The 17,819-nt window shown below is 46.3% G+C and overlaps 1 protein-coding gene across 1 annotated transcript in view; it reads right to left on the bottom strand.

The window, feature by feature from the left end:
* GABRG1 (gamma-aminobutyric acid type A receptor subunit gamma1) overlaps window positions 1–9,705 on the bottom strand; it is a 666,028-nt gene extending 656,323 nt beyond the window's left edge. Inside the window, exon 1 of the mRNA XM_086962691.1 lies at window positions 9,514–9,705. Coding sequence (XP_086818817.1) covers window positions 9,514–9,695 — 182 coding nt within the window. The 5' untranslated portion in view covers window positions 9,696–9,705. The remainder of the gene's footprint in view (window positions 1–9,513) is intronic.
* Between the last annotated feature and the right edge of the window lie 8,114 nt (window positions 9,706–17,819).

Genomic DNA, 17,819 nt, shown 5'->3' with positions numbered 1-17,819 from the left:
CTATCTACAAACAATGGTAGACAGAAATTTGCGCTAAAATGATACACCTTCTCGAGGCAGCCATAACAAAGGGAAATGTTTTCATTTCTCCTTGTTTTTCTATCTTTGTATGTGTGCTGCATGGTACAGCACACATACAAAGTGAGATGAGCCTTGAAGCATAGATTTTGTATTGGAAGGAACACGTTCTGGTACAAAACCTATGCTTCATAGAACACACACATCCTTGCACTATAGCAAAAGGGTAAGTGCGTTGGTGACTTGCTTCCAAAATTGTACACGTGCACAGAAAGTGAAAACAATGCACCATATCTTAGTACACATAGCAATTTTTTCTCTACATTTGAGGCAAGGCAGCACCATTTTGGCACGGAATTGCCTTTCATCAAAGAGTAGTGAATCTGGGCCACAATGTCACTTACTACCTGTCACTGACTCTCACTCACATTCACTCACACACACACAGAGCTTGAGTCGGGGTCCCACCAGGCGGACGGCGTCCCCCCCACTTATTTTACAGGGTGGACACCGTCCCCCCTGCCAAACAGCTGGACTTCACCTTTTTAGCCTCTCAGGGACGAGATCGGAGCCACCTTTCGTGACGTCACTTCCTGTTGTGTCGTCACTTCCAGTGACCGCGCCCCCCCTTCTTTTTTTAGGACTTGTGTCCTGCACACACATATGTATATATTGATAGACACACTTGCTCATACATACCTATGCTCTCTCTCACTTAAACACACTCATCTGCAAGCCCAGCATGCACACAACATACATTTAAAACAATGTTTACTTACTATAGCTGTCACCAAAGCTCCTGTTCCAGCTAAGTGTGCTCCATTCTTTATTACACTAATGGTGAACAATAGATTATTCACATTTAGTATCATGAAAATGGGTAGAACATAAGGACTAATGAGAATATGTGTTCTTGACACTGATTACGCCACCTCTGAAGTCCAGGGTATCAAAGAAGGTACCAAGGGTTGCAAGAGGCCAGCCAGGGGTTGCAACTGAAACCACTGAGGACACCTAATTGAAGTCCTTGAACTAGCTCTGTGCTTCATTGATGCACGATCTGATTGGTCCACTGCCTCCACCAAAAGGAGCTGGGGTTCATGCATGCCCCCAGTTCCTTCCTATTGCACACTGCCCTGCTACACAAGGTGGGCTGCTCCTTGGACGTTTGAAGGATCAAGCATTGGAGGGCTTAGGCAGATGGGTCTCTCTCTTTCTCTCTGACCCAGGCCAAGAAGGCACTGCAATTCGTTTCCCCAGAATCGTGCTGGGAGAACATGGGTTCGATCTAGAGAGGATTTTCTATCATGATAACCCTTACTCCCCTTTACCTGGGGTCACCATAGTAGGCACATAATGTACCCTCAAAATGTAATAGGGCAGACATCCAAATATATCTTTACTGTCACTACGACAGGCGACTGGCACAAGGTTATCTTGGGTGAACAAAGTGGTCAGGGGATCCTGTTTTGGTCTTGGTATGATAAATACATGTCTTCCTGGAGACCAGCACTTTTCGGCATGTATTAGCTCTAGAATTACCACAGTTATCCAAGTAACAGATAGAGTGATCAAAGGAACCATAACAGATTTAATGTGTGTACTTCCATGTGCATGGCTTAATGTTTGAGACAAATGTGTGCTACTGACAGACTCAACCAGCTAGCAGAACTTGCTGAAGGAAGCCTTGCATGCCCATCTCAGACTGACTTTCGCAGCCCTTGGGAGTGTGCATGGGTGGGTGGGCCATGCGACCTGAAATGGCTGGTGTGACAAGGTGATCCACAGGCACTCGCTGCCATGCCTGCTCTGCAACAGTGGAATCGAAAAGCTGAGCCTAGGTGCAGCCTAAATGAGATGCAGGGATTCCAGCTGCACCACCAGCATGAGCCAGCTGGGTCTCCCCATGGTACAATTGTTATGAGCTGCAGCAGAAATGAATTGGGTCTAGAATGAGCAGTGGTTTGGCACACTTGACCTGAGCTACTAGGCCATATTCAGGACTAGCACCACTCAAGGCCCATCCACTGTGGTCAGACCAAAGCCTGAGCACAACCCCAGATCCTGAGAGCCCTCAGTCTACCAGAGCCCTGACCTGGGTCTCGGTCAGAACTTTTCACCTGCCAAAGCAAGTGAGCTCTGCAAGATGGTGAGCCAGAATATGTACCCCAGATGAGCCCCACTGGAGTTCCTTCCTGGACCCTGCCATGGCTCTGTACTCCAGTGACAGCTGAGACTGTCCTTCTGCTCACTTACATGGGGCTTCAATGACCCTTTACCCATGTCACTCACACCATCGACCTACTAATCGGGGGTACTTTCTTGCAATCTGTGCACACCAGGTGACAGAAGGGATTGTTCGAGCAATAACATCTGCCCTCTTGGAACCCTAGTCAGGTTTGAAGCTTCAAATGAGCCCTCATTGTGACTTCAGGGGCAACTTGATATTCGGAACAGTCATGCCTGGACGTGACATGTTTTATTTAGTTATTTTAAATACAAAACATTACCAGTGACATTGGATTGGCACCTTTTGCACCACCAATGTGGGTGTGGTATATGTTTCAGGGGGGTAATTTTACACACCTCTAATTAAAGAAAGCACATCAGCATACATACTAAATAGCTATCAAAATCATTTAAAGAATACAACACATTAAAGAAATGTCTTCCTATCACATCAAATATATTCACTCTTTTTAAACACAAAACATGTTTATAAAGGCCATTTGCAGTTAGATCAACCGTTAATAAAGAAGTTCATTTTGACTAAAAGCTGGCAACGATTATAAAGTCCAGTCCTTGTAAAAAAGTTATTTATCACCTGTTCCAATGCATCAGCAAAGACATTCACCACAGTTTTAGAATGAATACTGAGGAGGGGTAACAGGCACTGGAAATCTCGAAATGGAATGGCCTTACATTTGCAATAAAAAGCGCTGCACATTAGAGCTCATTGACATAAGAGCTGTGGGGTCCGGAAATGAGAGTGGAGGGTTCGCACCCTCTTTTCACGACTTAAAGCTTGTAGTTTCCTCATGACAACAAAGAATGCCTGTTGAAGCTAAACACACACCCATTAGACCTTCACATCCAACTACAAATAGCAATTTCTTAAGATTGACAGGGCTCTAAATAGCTTATGGTGAAAAGTGTTGGCAGATTGGTAGTTCTTATGGTGAAAAGTGTTGGCAGATCTGTAGTTACCTATTACATAAAAGGTTGTACATTGGAAGATAACTGTGGCCTGCTCCTAAAGATGGGAAGCAGGAACATTCTAAGCTGAGGACGGTCAAGAAGTTTACCATCGAGCTCTCCGCCTGAAATCGGTTTCAGAATCAAGCTCTAGAGTCCACTGAAGTGATAGAACTCCTTGACTTTAAATGCTGCTCTTCGGTCATCTCTTCTGCAAGTTATCCTAGATGACACAGAACTCACAAAATCGTAATAAAATGTTCTCAACACAGACAAAGGTTTAGACGTAGGCATATTTTAAAAAGAAATCAGTTAGTGAAAAATCTGGCAAAAAAAGTCGGTTGCGTATCAAAAAAGAAGCAAAAATTGCTTTTTAATACATAATTCTGTTGCAAGAAAACAAAAAGGTTTACAGGGAAAAAATCATTTGCAAAAACCTTTATTGAAATAAATTTTACATGCAAGCCAAAAAGGGGAAAAATGTCGCAACTTTGCAGAGTTTGTGAATTTTGGTAAATATTGAGCCACCATGTATATTTGCACTCCCAAAGGAGTAAATGCACTGAAGGGCGGACGGAAAAAATCCTTAATGTGTTCAGATTGAAAAAACAAAGCAACACGTGCTAAGATTGGCTGAGAAGTGCACATCGGAGAAATTTGCAGTATTTAAAGAGAGCATATTCAGAAACAATGTTAATTTAACTGTATTTAGTGCAGAAAAGAAAGGCAGAGCTGTATAATACACTGATTCTTCTACAATATCAAGCAGCAATAGGTTCCTGCCTAATATGACTCGCTACCCTGTGGGACTGGATAGGACACAGCTGCTTCCAAACCGCCTCGGATTCTGGGGACCTCATTTATGAGGCTGTGAGTCACTTTTACGCTGCCGGTGCGTCACTTTTTGTGACGCACCAGTGGCGTAAAAAATGCGCCTTGTTGCACCATATTTACAAAGTGACGCATCTAGGTAGAGGCATCACTTTGTAAACCCCTGCGCCACATTATACCTGCGCCAGGTATAATGTATGCAAGGGGGGCGTATTGACGCAAGGAAGGGTCGTAGAATTGACAAAGTGAAAACTATGAGATTTCACTGCGTCACTTTTAGGCCGTTGCGTCAAAATCTTGCGCCTGCCTCACAGCAGACGTAAGACTGACGCAGGCCCTTTCACATGGGGCTTGCTCCATGTGAAAGGACATATTGCTGGAGTTGCGTCACTTTTGTGATACACTCCAGCAATGCATCACGTTTGCGCTTACAGATACGTCAGAAATACTGACATATCTGTAACTCCTTGCGACATGATGCGTCATACATTGAATATGACGCATCAGGAATGTCGCAAGGAGTGTGCACTGAGAAGTGACGCATCGCTGCTTTCATGACCCTGCGTGTTTAAATTCATGCCCAACATAACAACATGTGGACTTTTAACACCCATGAAAACTCCTAATTGGCGTATTGGATATTTCTAAAAGAACATATATTTGTGTATGTGGCATGCAAAGGTATTCCAGTTCTGAAATGTATTAATCTTGTGCTGCATTCTGTTCTATGTTGAATGACTACAGAAATGAAGATGGTGGAGGCAGGTCAAAGGGCCAGGCCTTCAAACCCTGTGGTATATTTTAACAAGAAATATTATTACCTAACTAAAAACTCATTTTACGGACTTCAGGGTGTTGATGGGCTGAGTGGATCAGTTGGGATTCAAATTTGTGACCTTCACACACATCTCTGCAATGGGTGCACTATTCCACTGAGCTATCTTCCCAGTCAAATCGCTCTAACTGGCTCTAATCTACAGTCAGATGTTTTTCTACTCCTATCAGAAAAAAACAAAACTTGGAGTCATCGCTTTCTAAAATGTGTTGAATACAGGAATGCTTAGCAACACCTTCCAATTACTTTTTTAAACCAGTGCCCTTCTTTCACAAGTTAAAATGTAACCTTAATGTTCGTACAAAATTTCTATGTACTCCTCTCCTCCACAGGTTAGCAACAGTTAACGAACCCAATGTGTGCACAGTGCTGTCTGGTACGGTACCACAAACACAACCACATAAGCAGAAGAGTGGCATAGAAGGGTGGCCCTGGTGCAAACAGGGGAAATTGGCTCCCCATGCCTTGGTTTGGAATTGGCAATAAAAAACAGCTACAGCGGGGTGCGTTGGATCCCTTATACTAAAGGGCTCCGGTGCCACTGCACCTTATGTACAGTTGATAGCTACACCCCCTGGAACACAAGCCGTTTGTGAACAGGTCTGTGATCGCGTGAATGATGTCTTCAGAAGAGTGGAAAGTAGTAGCAAGCATCCTCGTAGTTCACTTATCTATGAATAACTCACGGTGCCCCATAATTTAACTCCGGCTGACACTGAAACAGCAAGTACGTAATCTCGTGTTCCACCGAGACAACTCCCTGGTAAGTGTCCTGCTGTTCAAGCGATGTATAAACAAATGCATTGTCGCAGCAGGAGAGGTGCTGCTGGAGTGAATCACGCTGCAGCTGCACTCTTTCAAGTAGGTACGTGCCCTGTGCGTTTCATGTGTTAATTAATTAAATTAAATTTAGCGTGCTGAGAGGGTCTTAGAGCTTCTTGCGAGCCTGTGGGGTGAAAGGACAGCCAACGCCAGCCAGGCTGCTGCAGGACGGGTAGTCAACCTGTACACAGTCCTGCCTTAAAACACTCTATCTGAACACTCTATGGAGATGAGCGGTGGCATGAGGGCTGTTCAGAGACACGCCTTCTCAATGGGCGCAGGGCCCATAGGGATGAAAGGGCTTCAGCCGCAACCTCCCCCCTGCCCCCCTCCCCTGTCTCAGCCCAGGCTGCTGCAGCTTGAGCTGTTGTGGGCTGGACTGGACAGTGTCTGGAGTCTTATCTCCAGCACCCCCAGTTTTTCCAGGTCTTTAAAGAATATTTGCGTATTTACTTACCTTTGTTAACTGGTTACCGAGGCTTAGTTTTTTTTCTGGCTCCAGTACCCCCTGGGCTCCCAGCTGCCTATTCCGTACATTTGCATTTTACATTTACTCCCCTAGTGTGAGAATGCATTTCATGAAAAGGAATATAAAGTAGGATTGTCAAATGAAAAATTCCAGCCATGTGTTGTTTATATACCCTGCAAAGACCTAGGGGCTCATTATGATGGCGGGAGGACATCAGTCCGCCCCGCCATAATAGCGGTGCTGGGACCGCCCGCCAGACATGCGGCGGTCCCGCCACTGCAATTAGAATGCACCCGCCATAGTGGCAGGAGCATCCTGGGCATTTAACATTGGGGATTGTGCTGCTGGCTGCAGCACCGTCTGCAACGCTAAAAAGCCATGCTGAGCATTTCCCTGCACTACGTGGCAGGGACCATGCGGTGCTTACCACTTGGTGCATGAAAATGCAGGGTGGTACTATGGGTACCCCCCAGTGCAGTGATATCCCCAACAAGTGGGGCCCGCAACAGGCCCCCAACCCCAATCCCCACCAGCCTTTCCCTGGTGGCATCGCACCCATGGAAAGGCCTTCCAAGTCCCACAACCTAATTTGGTGAACTGTGCCTGCCAGGCACTGCCACCATTTTCGGCGCACTGCACCCTTCGCCAGGCAATCGAGATGGTGGTGAAGTGGCGGATGGATTTTGTGTCCGCCGCGGTACCCACTGCGATCCTAATTTGACAGTGAGTAAAATGCTCAGTGATGGCGGAAGGACAGCCACCGCCGGCCAGGCAGCGGTGGTACTTCCGCCATCATAATGAACGTCCTAGTATTGACACTAAATAGGGTTATAAATAAAAAAAGTATGTATTCTTTTGTAAAGGATAAAGATGGTGTGGCACACCTGAAGTGTATTGAAAGTTCAAATATGTAATCTCCAACAGAAGATTAAGTGCGTTTCTGGGCACCTCAGGAATAGTCCCTTCTGGCTGGTTGGGGACTCTTGTATGATACTAATGTAAGATAAGTGTGGTAGGACTCCCACACTGGTTCCTGTGGGTGCTCCTTTGAAGGCAAGATACCTCTGTTTTTTTTAGTATAATCAAATTCGGACCTTTGAATTTGATTATACTCAAAAAAAACAGAGGTATCTTGCCTCCAAAGGAGCACCCACAGGAACCAGTGTGGGAGTCTTCCCGCACTTATCTTACATTAGTTCTTTTGTAAAGGGACTTTTCTCTCTTTGTTCCCTTTAATTGTCAGTCATGGATCAATCAGGCAGCCCTAGAACACAATTAAAAGTGCTTTCTAGTTATATTTGCTGTTCAAATTATATACAGATAAGTGCTGAAAAAACGGCCTTAGGTGACTGCCTATTTTAGTACAGTCTGGGACATCAACATAATGAGGTGGCAACCAAAATCATAAGACCGGAAGTTTGTTGCAAGATCAGCACATTATTTATTTCCTCCACCCTCGATTCCTGATTAATGCCATAAAGCAATAGCTTAACTTATATCCGAACCCCCCCTACGCCGCCGTATGTTACTTCAAGTGTCTGGTAATGCACCCTGCATTTAGACAACTCACTCCTCATTCTTGCCCTTCACTTTCACACTCAACCTGCACTCAAAGCGATCACAATGCACTCACACTGATCACCACTCACCCTGCACTCACAGTGATGACTCTGCACTCACAATGTACTTGCGCTGTTAACCCTGTACCTCATCCTTCAGTCACGAGAGCACACTTCTCACCTTGCACTCAAGTGATACTTCACTCGCCTGTCCCCTCACTGCTCAATCTGCAATCGCACTCGAACAAGCTCATCACTAACCATGCATTAATTTATCCCACTCTGCACATACATCCGCACCCAAATTGATATGCTCATCTCACTCACTCTGCAGTCAAGCTTCTTACCCTACTCTCACACTGTTGCATTGCTCACAGTGCACTCACATGGACACTCCTGCCACCCACACAGCACAGAGGGTTATTGTGCCTGCTACAAAGAACAAGAACATGTATCATGCAGATCACAGAACTGAGTGAGTAAACTATGAGTAGCGCTGTAAAAAATGAAGTGTTTGTCAGAAAGGTGCTATAGAGATGAGGTGCATTGTTGGTGAGTGGTAGTGAGGGATTTCATGGAGAAGGAGGAAATGGGGGAGGCGGTGCCAAATAAAAAACTGTTGCACCGTGTGCTACCAGTGCTAGGGCCAGCCCTGGCTGTGAGTGTTAGCCACCCCTCCCCCCCCCTTCCAATAAAGTTCAGGTCTAGTTGCGCCCCTGCTACACAATACACTGAGAGACCAGTTCAAAAAACTGTGTCCAACAAACTTGAAGGCCCTGCTGGATAGATGCAAAGGTATGGTGGTTTCCTAATTGAACATAATGTATACAGACTGCAGTCTGGTGCCACAGAAGCGTTGCAGTCTCCGGAGTGATGTGCTGGGCTGTGGAAGGACAAAGTGTGACGCAGAGATGAACTAGAAACACAGCGTGGGAAAAACGAGTGGCAGCTCGTGGAGCGAGCGAGACCCACGTATGAAAATGTAAGCATCGTGCGGAGTATATAGGGAAGACAGTCTGAGATCCCACGTGCATTCCACCGAGGGTTGTCCTTTGCTGTTATATTAACCTAACACCATCACGCACGAGGGAAGCGGAAACCATGAGAAACTATACCAGGCTGTGGAGCTAAATATCGTATTGTTATATGCTGGTACCAACGTCACGTATAATACACAAATAGGGCAGTCCGGAAGCACTGCATTCGGGCAGTGGAGAGACGTCGTATTTGAAGGCAATGGGGAACACCGTATCGGGCCGAGGGGGACATCTCCAATTGATAAATGAGAGTATTACCACAAAATAAATGTATACAGCGTCTTGCGGAAAAACTCATTCAGTATCAGCAGGTCTCAGTCACCGCAGTAATTTCACCTTTCTAAATTACTACTTCACCTTCATCAGTATGATCCGGCAACAATGCCAGCAAATATCTAAAAGAAAATGAACTGGAACACTAAAAAGAGTACCCTTCCTATGTGCTCGTTTCCCACCCATTAAGCCACTCAAGCCTAAGTAACACACAGCATACCAAACTTCTAAGGGAGTCACCATCCCATGGGAGAGGGAGGGGGTGCAGGGGAACAAAGGGGCGGGGTGAAAGGGATGGGGCGAAAGAGTGAAAGGCAAAACGCTTTCTCCGCCCGGTGTGGCACGTCCCTGGACAGAGGCGCAAAAGCATTAGAGCGGACATTAAACAAATAAATCTGCAGAGCAACAAATCAGAGGAAAGAAAGGAACAGGGGCTGCCTTAGGTGGGCCAGCCCCCGCGCGACGTGTACTCACCAAGCGCTCCTGCTCACTACTGCCAGCAACAGCAAGACGAGTCTCAGCCCAGCACGCCAAGCTCTCCTGCCCGCAGGCACGCGGAGACCTCCCCGGACAGCCATTGCCCCTGGGCGTCGCTGCCTTACTGTTATTGTATTTAATGACCTGTAGACATTTGGAAACGAAATGCACTCCGGCATGTACTGGGAATAGCAGGTGGCATCCGCCTCACAGACGCACCGCGGGTGGCCAATCAGGTCAGCCGCTTTTAGCAAGAATTATCTTATAAAAGTGTGGCGCCAATCAGCCCGCACCAGGGGTGGGGCTTCCCACCAGAGAGGGCGAAAATACGGCGCTGAAATGATTTCATTAAAACGTCCTTCTGTGCAGCCACCGACCTGTATCATAAATTTCATTTACAGAGGTTGGCGGATTACAGAGGTCAATTTATACCACTCGCAAACTGAGAAAACGGGCGAGAAAAGAAACGCTTTCAAGACGGTGCCTTGAAGAATGCAACTTAAATAAGTCATCTTCTTTCACAACCCACGCACCAGTCTTTAGTTTATCAATCGATAAATCAGTCAGTACTTGTAAAGATTCCCCCTAGAATTAGCGCGACAGCCGACCTCTCTCTCTCAAATGTCAATACAGCTACAAAGCAAGTTACTTAATACAATATTCAAGCGTGCACACAGTTTTAATTTTGTATCTAACTATAGATAAAGGTAGAGCTGCAAAGGTTTACTTTTACGATGAATGTAGGGTGCGCAAGAGTCGTCCCATCCCTGAAATTTCTAGATACTCGAGGCTTCATTCTGCAGTTTGTTAATTTCACAGACACTGAGCGAGGTGCGCTGCCTATTTTACGGGAAGTCTCCTTGGGCTCTCACCAACCTAGTCCCTCTCCAGCAGGGCGGGCAGACGCTGCCTGTTCTGTCAGAATGAATTACTTAGTACCGCCAGTGCATAACCAGGCGTTGCCATAGTGACCGGATGTCGCCGCAGCATCACGGAAAGGATGGGCAGGGGCGGGGGTATCACTGCCGTTCCAGCAGCCGCTCGCAAATGAGCGCGGTCATCCGGTCAGCACGGTCTAACAGCCCGCCAGCTGTCTTCACCTGAAAAGTTGGGGCTTTGGATACTGTCCCTTTCAGAATATAAGTGGTTCGCCCGTCTCTTCACACGCTCGTCTTTGTCGCGATGATGGGTTCCGCGGAGAAAAGAATGGATATTTCTCTTTCATGCCTTCCCCTGCCTCGACATTGGAAAACGCAACAGTTAGCTTGGTGAGCATATTGGAAAACACGCATCGCTCGCTTACATGCAGGTTGTCCGTCGCGTTTTCCCGAAACCCCATTACCATAAAATACATCTGCAAGCTGTTATTTCTGTGTAAAACACATGCCTCGCAGCTTTTTCCTCGCCTGACTACAGCTGCATTACCAACCCGAGAACTCGTGCAGTCGTCAGAAAGGCGCTCTTCTATGACAGAAAGTTGAGCTGTGATAACTATGTGGTAAACATTAGAACTCAGCCAGCTCGGTTAGAAGTGAGGGGATTGCTGAATACTCTGCTTATTAAGAACATATTAATCACGCTATGTGCATGGGGATTTAAAATTCTGTCGCGCATAGGTAATTATGTGATTGAATATAGTTTTCGGAATGCCTTTATTTAAGTATCATTGCAACTCCAGTTGTTAAATATTCGAGGAGTTCTGCGCGCGTGGTTGCCTTTATGGGCACAGACCATTTCAGTCACATAGTTTTCTCCCCATGCCGAAAAAGGACAAAAGGAAACTTGACGTTTGGGTATCACAGATGTAATTATAAATTGTATTTATATAGCGCTTACTGCTCCTGGCGAGGCGTTGAAGCGCTTTTCACCAAGTAGCACGCTTCTCCGGAACAAAGATTAGAGTTAGAGGAGCCAAGGGACAATTTAGGATCATTCAGCAAGGTGAACTCCGAATGCCCCGAACTCTTTTAGCATAGCAATTACTTTGCGATAAATCGCTTCCCTCTAAAGATACCGCCAAAAGGCAGATTATGACATGTCTGAGAGGGAGGCTCATTCTGCGTAGCAAGGCCAACTTAGTCGTCCATCCTTCCAAAGTCAATACACAGAGTGTCATTAAACTGAGTAATATGTACTTGCAATGAGCAACACTTCGATACAGAGCACGTGGGAATACGTTTTAATAGAGTAGTTTCGTGAAAAATATAATACATCTACATTTTTTAAAATAGAAACGTTTGTGAGCATACCCAATTTTATAAGGTGATTTTTCAATTTAAGTTAAACCCCTCATATACATAGAATCTTAATTCGTTTGCTATCAGCTAAAACATTGTCGTTCTTCATGTCGTTGCATTATCAAATAATCAAAAGGAATTTATTTAGTGTTATAAAATCATAACTTTTGACAAAAAACATATTTGATTAAAGAATTAGAGCAAGCCAATACAAGCGGAGATTAATAATCCACTAAAGTGAATGATAAAGCGTAAAGCGCCTAAACATTAACAAAAGTGAAAAAGCAACACACATTCAACATATAAATACATTCAACTAATTGCCCACGCTTGGTATCATGGGGACGAGCCACAGTGGTTTGGATCTGCATGGACTTGCTCATGCAACACACAAAAGACTTGCTCTGGGAACAAGGTCACATGCTGATTTCAGGTCGATGAAAGCAGCATAAGAACTACCTTTCCCAAGGACCATCACTTTCCAGAATAGTAGGAGGAAGCGAAAAGCCTGATCACTGGTCCTTGTCTTGCACCTAAAGCCAGCGTTAAAGGTTGACAATATGCACTGCTCAGCTATCCAGTCCTGGATCTTCAATAGCAAGGCTCGAGAGAAGACCTTCTGGCCTGAGTCGATTAAACGAATCAGCCTATTGTTCATTTGAATATTCCTGTCACCTTTCTTATAAATTAAAATCTCCCCAGCCTCCTTCCAAGACCCGGCAATAGGAGCACCACTAGTTATGGCATTAGAAAGTAGCCAAATGAAATCAGCCTAGCTATCCTGTTCATATAGAGAAAGGTCGCAGGAGATGCCATCCGGGTCCGAGCTTCATGGCGCCCAATTGCATCAATGTAAGTTCGAATCACCCCCAGATAAAATAAATTGTCATCATGCACCAATTGGAAAAGAGGTGATGTCGTCAGAATAAAGCAAATTAAAGTAAGCACGCCACCCCTCTGCTGCAATGTGATTTTCAATCGGAGGTACAACATCAGTATCACCCAGAGAACTCAAGGACCAAACGTTTTTAGAATCTGTACCTTTAAGGCCTCTTTTAGAAGGCACAACCTATCTTTATCCCACTCCTTCTTCGTATTCACCCGGGTCTGCTTGAAGAGCTTCCTCAATGGTCTTACATGGGGCACATCATTTGATTTGATGGCCTGAAAGAGTCAAGCTCGTACTATTCTGCATTCTGTACTAAACCAGGTATTCAAGGCCCTTGGGTGATTCAATGGCTTGGTTCTCATCGCAGGTGCCATAAAATGCTCAAGCTGCAGCCCAAAGAATCTAGGATTCACGTCCGAGACAGCGCCTAGCACTCCTGCCTCCCTGCTCAGAACTAGAATCTTTGAGGTACTCTCTATCAGATCCTTGTTTATAGGCTGCAGAGCCTCAATCTGAGGCGCAATGTGATGCCACTTTAAAGTCATTTATCATTGTTCAAAACTAGATCACGAGATAATGCATTCTACCTGATCTGATTGGGAAGACAACTCCAGGGTATCAGCAGGCTTAGACATAGGGGATTATGGTCCCTTTTCATTCTGGCCCTTATTTCCATATCATCAACGAGGTACCATAAGCCTCACATCCAGCCAAATGTAGTCTATGCAACTTGAGCTATTGATCCAGTTTTAGGTACACGTCCCTAACTTGTTAGACTTAGTTTTATATAATTATTATTTTCATTGTTTAACTCCTTTAAAAATGATAGCAGCATCCCATACTGACCTTTTGATTTGCAACATTGATCCTTTCTGATCATAAAGTTATGAATTTTATATCTGAGGATAGCTTTGGACCCATTGCTCACATTTCTTTAGTTACTATTTGAGTGTTAGAAACGGGGATCTCTTGTTGGCAAGGATTTTCAACTCTGTCCAAGTAGGGACCCTTCTTCCTAGTCAGGGAACGGGAGTTACACTCCGAAAATAACCCCTGCTCACACCCTTGGTAGCTTGGCACAGGCAGTAAGGCTTATCTTAGAGGCAGTGTGTAAAGCATTGGAAATAACCAACAGTAATACAGTGAAAACACTACAAAAGGACACCACACCATTTTTAGAAAAATATGCAATATTTTATATACTTAAAACAAGACCAAAACGATAAAAATCCACAATACAGAACTTAAAAAAGTATACTTTTCAAGAATACTTGAAAAAACACAGTTCGTACGAGTCAGTAGCTCCATCCTGGGCTACCCTGATGCTGAAAACAACATTTTCCAGCCAGCCGCGTCGGTACAGCCCAGCGAAAACTTGGACAGACTCGGTAACAGTACCTTGCTCGTTGCCGCTGACACTGTGATGCAAGCCCGTCTTGGCAATTGTCGTGGTTGCATTGTAAAATGGAAGTGGTGCAGGGTGCTGTGTCCTTTCGATGTGGTGCAGGCAGCGGCTCAATGACGATCGTCCAGATGGCGTCGGTGAGACCAAGGCTTGGAATGCAGGGTGAGACGGTGCTCGATGCGGTGCTGGCAGTTTGCGGTGCAGGTGACCAAGCCGGTTAGCGTGAGCTGGTGTTGGTCGGCCCAGACGGCTGTGTGGGGTGAGGCAGTGTGTCATGAAACTTACAAGCAGTGTCCCCAGCCACAATGCGGTCACGGGTGTCGAAGTCAGCAGCAGCGACGGCATCGGTGAGACCAGCATCGCAAAGGGAAGAAAGGCCGTGTGGAGTGCGGTGCCCACAGGTCACGGTGCAAGACGCGGCTCGGTGGCAGCGGCGGTGGCCGCGGTGATCCTCATCGTCGGTGAGACCAGGGTTGCGATGCAAGAAGTGGATGGTGCGGTCTGCGGTGCCATCAGGACACAAAGCCAGCAATGGAGTCGGTTGCATTTCCCTTCTCTGTGGAAACTGAAACAGCGGTTCCAGAAGGGGTACCCAGAGGTTGGTTAATTGTTTGCAGTCCCAGTGTCTTCAGAACAGGACACAAGTAAGCGTGGGCGCAAAATCTGTTCAGTTCGCAGAATTTGTGGATTTTTGGCAATTTCGCGGTCAGCAAATCCCGCGAATTTGCCCAAAAATCTGCAAATTTGCAAGCTGGTGGATTTTTTTGCTTTGTCGCGCTTGAAAAATACAATATAGCGCGCGCGCCATTGACTTACCTTGATTCTGTGTTCGCCGAGTTGTTTTTCTACCGGTTTGCGTGTGCTGCGCCATTTTGGATCTTGCTGCGTGATCGCTTGTTTTTCGATCACGTTTACGTCATCGAGGCCCGCCATCTTGCACAGCAAGAGTTTGACAACGCGAGTAAGTCATAAGGGCCAGCGATCACGCATCGCCGTAGATGCGACGCGCAGCTGACTTCCGGGATTTGAACAGCTCGCGTTCCCAAACTTGCAAAAATTGCAATTCTGCACAAGAAATCCACCGCAGGCAGCATAAATCTTCTGAAAATCATGATTTTGATCAGAATAACTCCTCAGATTGACATTTGGCTGCACTTTTTTGTGCAAGGAGTCCATTTTTTTGGGGTGGGGGGGGGTGGGAGAAAGGAAGTGCCCCAGAGTCTCCAACTTCCTGTTCCTGTCCAGCAGGCTCCTCCCAGTGCTTTGTCCATGGCTCTACAACGACTGGGGGCTCGGGCTCTACACGACTGGGGGCATTGACATTTTTTCTCCAAGCACGCCTGGACCCCACGCTTTCTTGCCTCTTGCCTTGCTCTCCCCCGCCGCCGCCATCACGCCACCGACAGGGGGGAGCATTCCGCGAACCAAGCCTGCCTACAACTCCCAGGGTCCTCTGCTGGGACTCGGGGACGCCTCCTGCAGCGTCACTCTACCACGCCCGGAGGCGCATAAAGACGCGTCGCTCCTGCTGGAGAGCGGGGCTCTACAACGACTGGGGGATTTGACATTTTTTCTCTAAGCACGCCTTGACCCCACTCTTTCTTGCCTCTTGCCTTGCTCTCCCCCGCCGCCGCATTGCCATCGTGGCCGCCAAGAGGGGGGGAGCATTCCGCGAACCAAGCCTGCCTACAACTCCCAGGGTCCTCTGCTGGGACTCGGGGCCACCGCCTGCAGCGTCACTGTACCGCGCATAAAGACTCGTCGCTCCTCCCGCATCGTGGGACGTGTGCAGGCGACAATGGGCGGAGCCCGGGCAGAGGGCGGGCCGTCTGTGGCCGTCCCGGGACGACCAGGGACAGGCCACCCCCCTTGGATCTGCCTAAAGGTATTTGCCGTGACTTTTAGTTGCATGCTCGAAGACCCACATACTGGAAGACCTGGGTATTTAATAACAAGACTGGAATACGGACACTGAAAAACACTAGGTGTTAATGTTGAAACATTAGCGTAAACTGTTTTAATCATATAGGTCATCACTGTCCCAAGCACACCAGGAGGAAGGGGGTAATAGCCTCTATTGTGAACTGTAAACCATGGCTACTAAACCTAAAACCCGCTCTACAAAGAGCAAATTAGGAACCCCCCTTAAACCAAAAAACTCAGGCCCAGAGTCAAGTGATATAGCAGCCCATAAAGCCACTCCGACGGTTATTGATTTAATGCTACGGAAGGTTGCTGGGGATATAGAGCGTGCAGAGAGACGTATATCTATGACCTTAACCTCCCTGCCATTGACGCCTATACAAATGGAGGATTTAAACCCCACTGACACGCTAGATAAAGGTAGCAGGGATAATTCATTTGACGCTGTTCCCTGTGCTCAATTAGCACTAGAGGAAGAAGATTTTATAAATAGAGAGATAAACAGAACACCTAAGCAAATAACTAAAAAGCGTCGAAATAAGAACTTACAAACAAAGACCAGGAAAAAGACTACTAAGGGTAACAAGTCAAAAGATATAGAGGATGAAGTCTTAATAATAGAACCTAAAGCCCCCCTAATCCCCCCGATGTGGCTTGATTCCATAATTTTAGATCTGCAAAAGCATTTGGAGGCATTTATAACTAGCCAAATTAAACCAGTAGTGAGAAAAATAGACAAAATAGCTAATGAATTGCAGAGACAGGATAAGGCCAGGGAAATTCCGACAGTTAATCAATTAGATAAGGCTGTGCCAGCAATCAATCAACCAGTCCAACAACCCTTAGCACCCAATAACTGTGTAAGCTATGATCAAGGCACTATCGCCCAAGTGCATGCTGCGCCTGAAGGGGTAAATGAAGGGGGAGGAGGAAGTTCAAAAACACATGGAAACATGGACAGAAATAATACACCAGGACAGGGACCGGGAATGCAAAGGCAGCCAGAGTCTACCGCTATCCTGCATCAAATACATAATCATCAACCAAATAGTGAGCAAAATGCTAGAGCTGAAGGACCCCTTTCATGTGTAAACTTACCCCCAGAAGCAAGCCCCTTTGTTGTCATTTTCACTGGGGTACCTGAGCTCAGAAGGGGGCAGAGAGAACCCTATATTGAACTCAAACAAAAGATCACTACCTGGCTAAACATCCACTGACCCTTGCAGGGAGGGGGAGGGGGGACATTCTACACTTAAGGAGGGCACACTGGGTGGGAACCAGAAGGAAATACATAGAAGGGAATTGTATTATTGCCAAATTCAGGGACCCGAACCTAGTAGATTACATATTAGCTAATAACAACAGAAATACAACTAGCACGTTAAGGACCATGCCACTAGCATACTTCTACCCCAGGAAATTGGTTACACACCCATTAAATTTCCAACAGATCGGAAGGGGTAGATTTGCAGATGGGCATGGACCAAGGCCCATGGAGTATGGCATTCAACCCTTAGCACACCAGGGTGGTCCCCAGTGGACAAACAGATATAGTCTCTTACAGTCCCTGGATGAGAACGAATGACTAGGGACAGAAGGTGAAGATAAGGGCGAAAAGAGGATAATGCATGATAGGGTGGATGTAGGTGAAGGAAGTGAAGACAGGAAAAAAGTAGTAGAATATCCAAACAGTAAAGTTAAAGAAAAAGAGAGGGCTAGGACATAGGGGCAGATTTATGTTAACTGGCGCATCCCGAGGGATGCGCCAGTTAACGTGCGCCACAGTGCGCCACAGCTACGCCACCCATGGTGCGCCGCATTTATAATGCGGCGCACCATGGTGCAAAAA

Source organism: Lissotriton vulgaris, chromosome 3_1, assembly GCF_964263255.1.
Source record: "Lissotriton vulgaris chromosome 3_1, aLisVul1.2, whole genome shotgun sequence".
Classification (NCBI taxonomy): domain Eukaryota; kingdom Metazoa; phylum Chordata; class Amphibia; order Caudata; family Salamandridae; genus Lissotriton; species Lissotriton vulgaris.
Note: the sequence above shows the minus strand (reverse complement) of the source record. Positions and strands in the feature narration are given on the sequence as shown.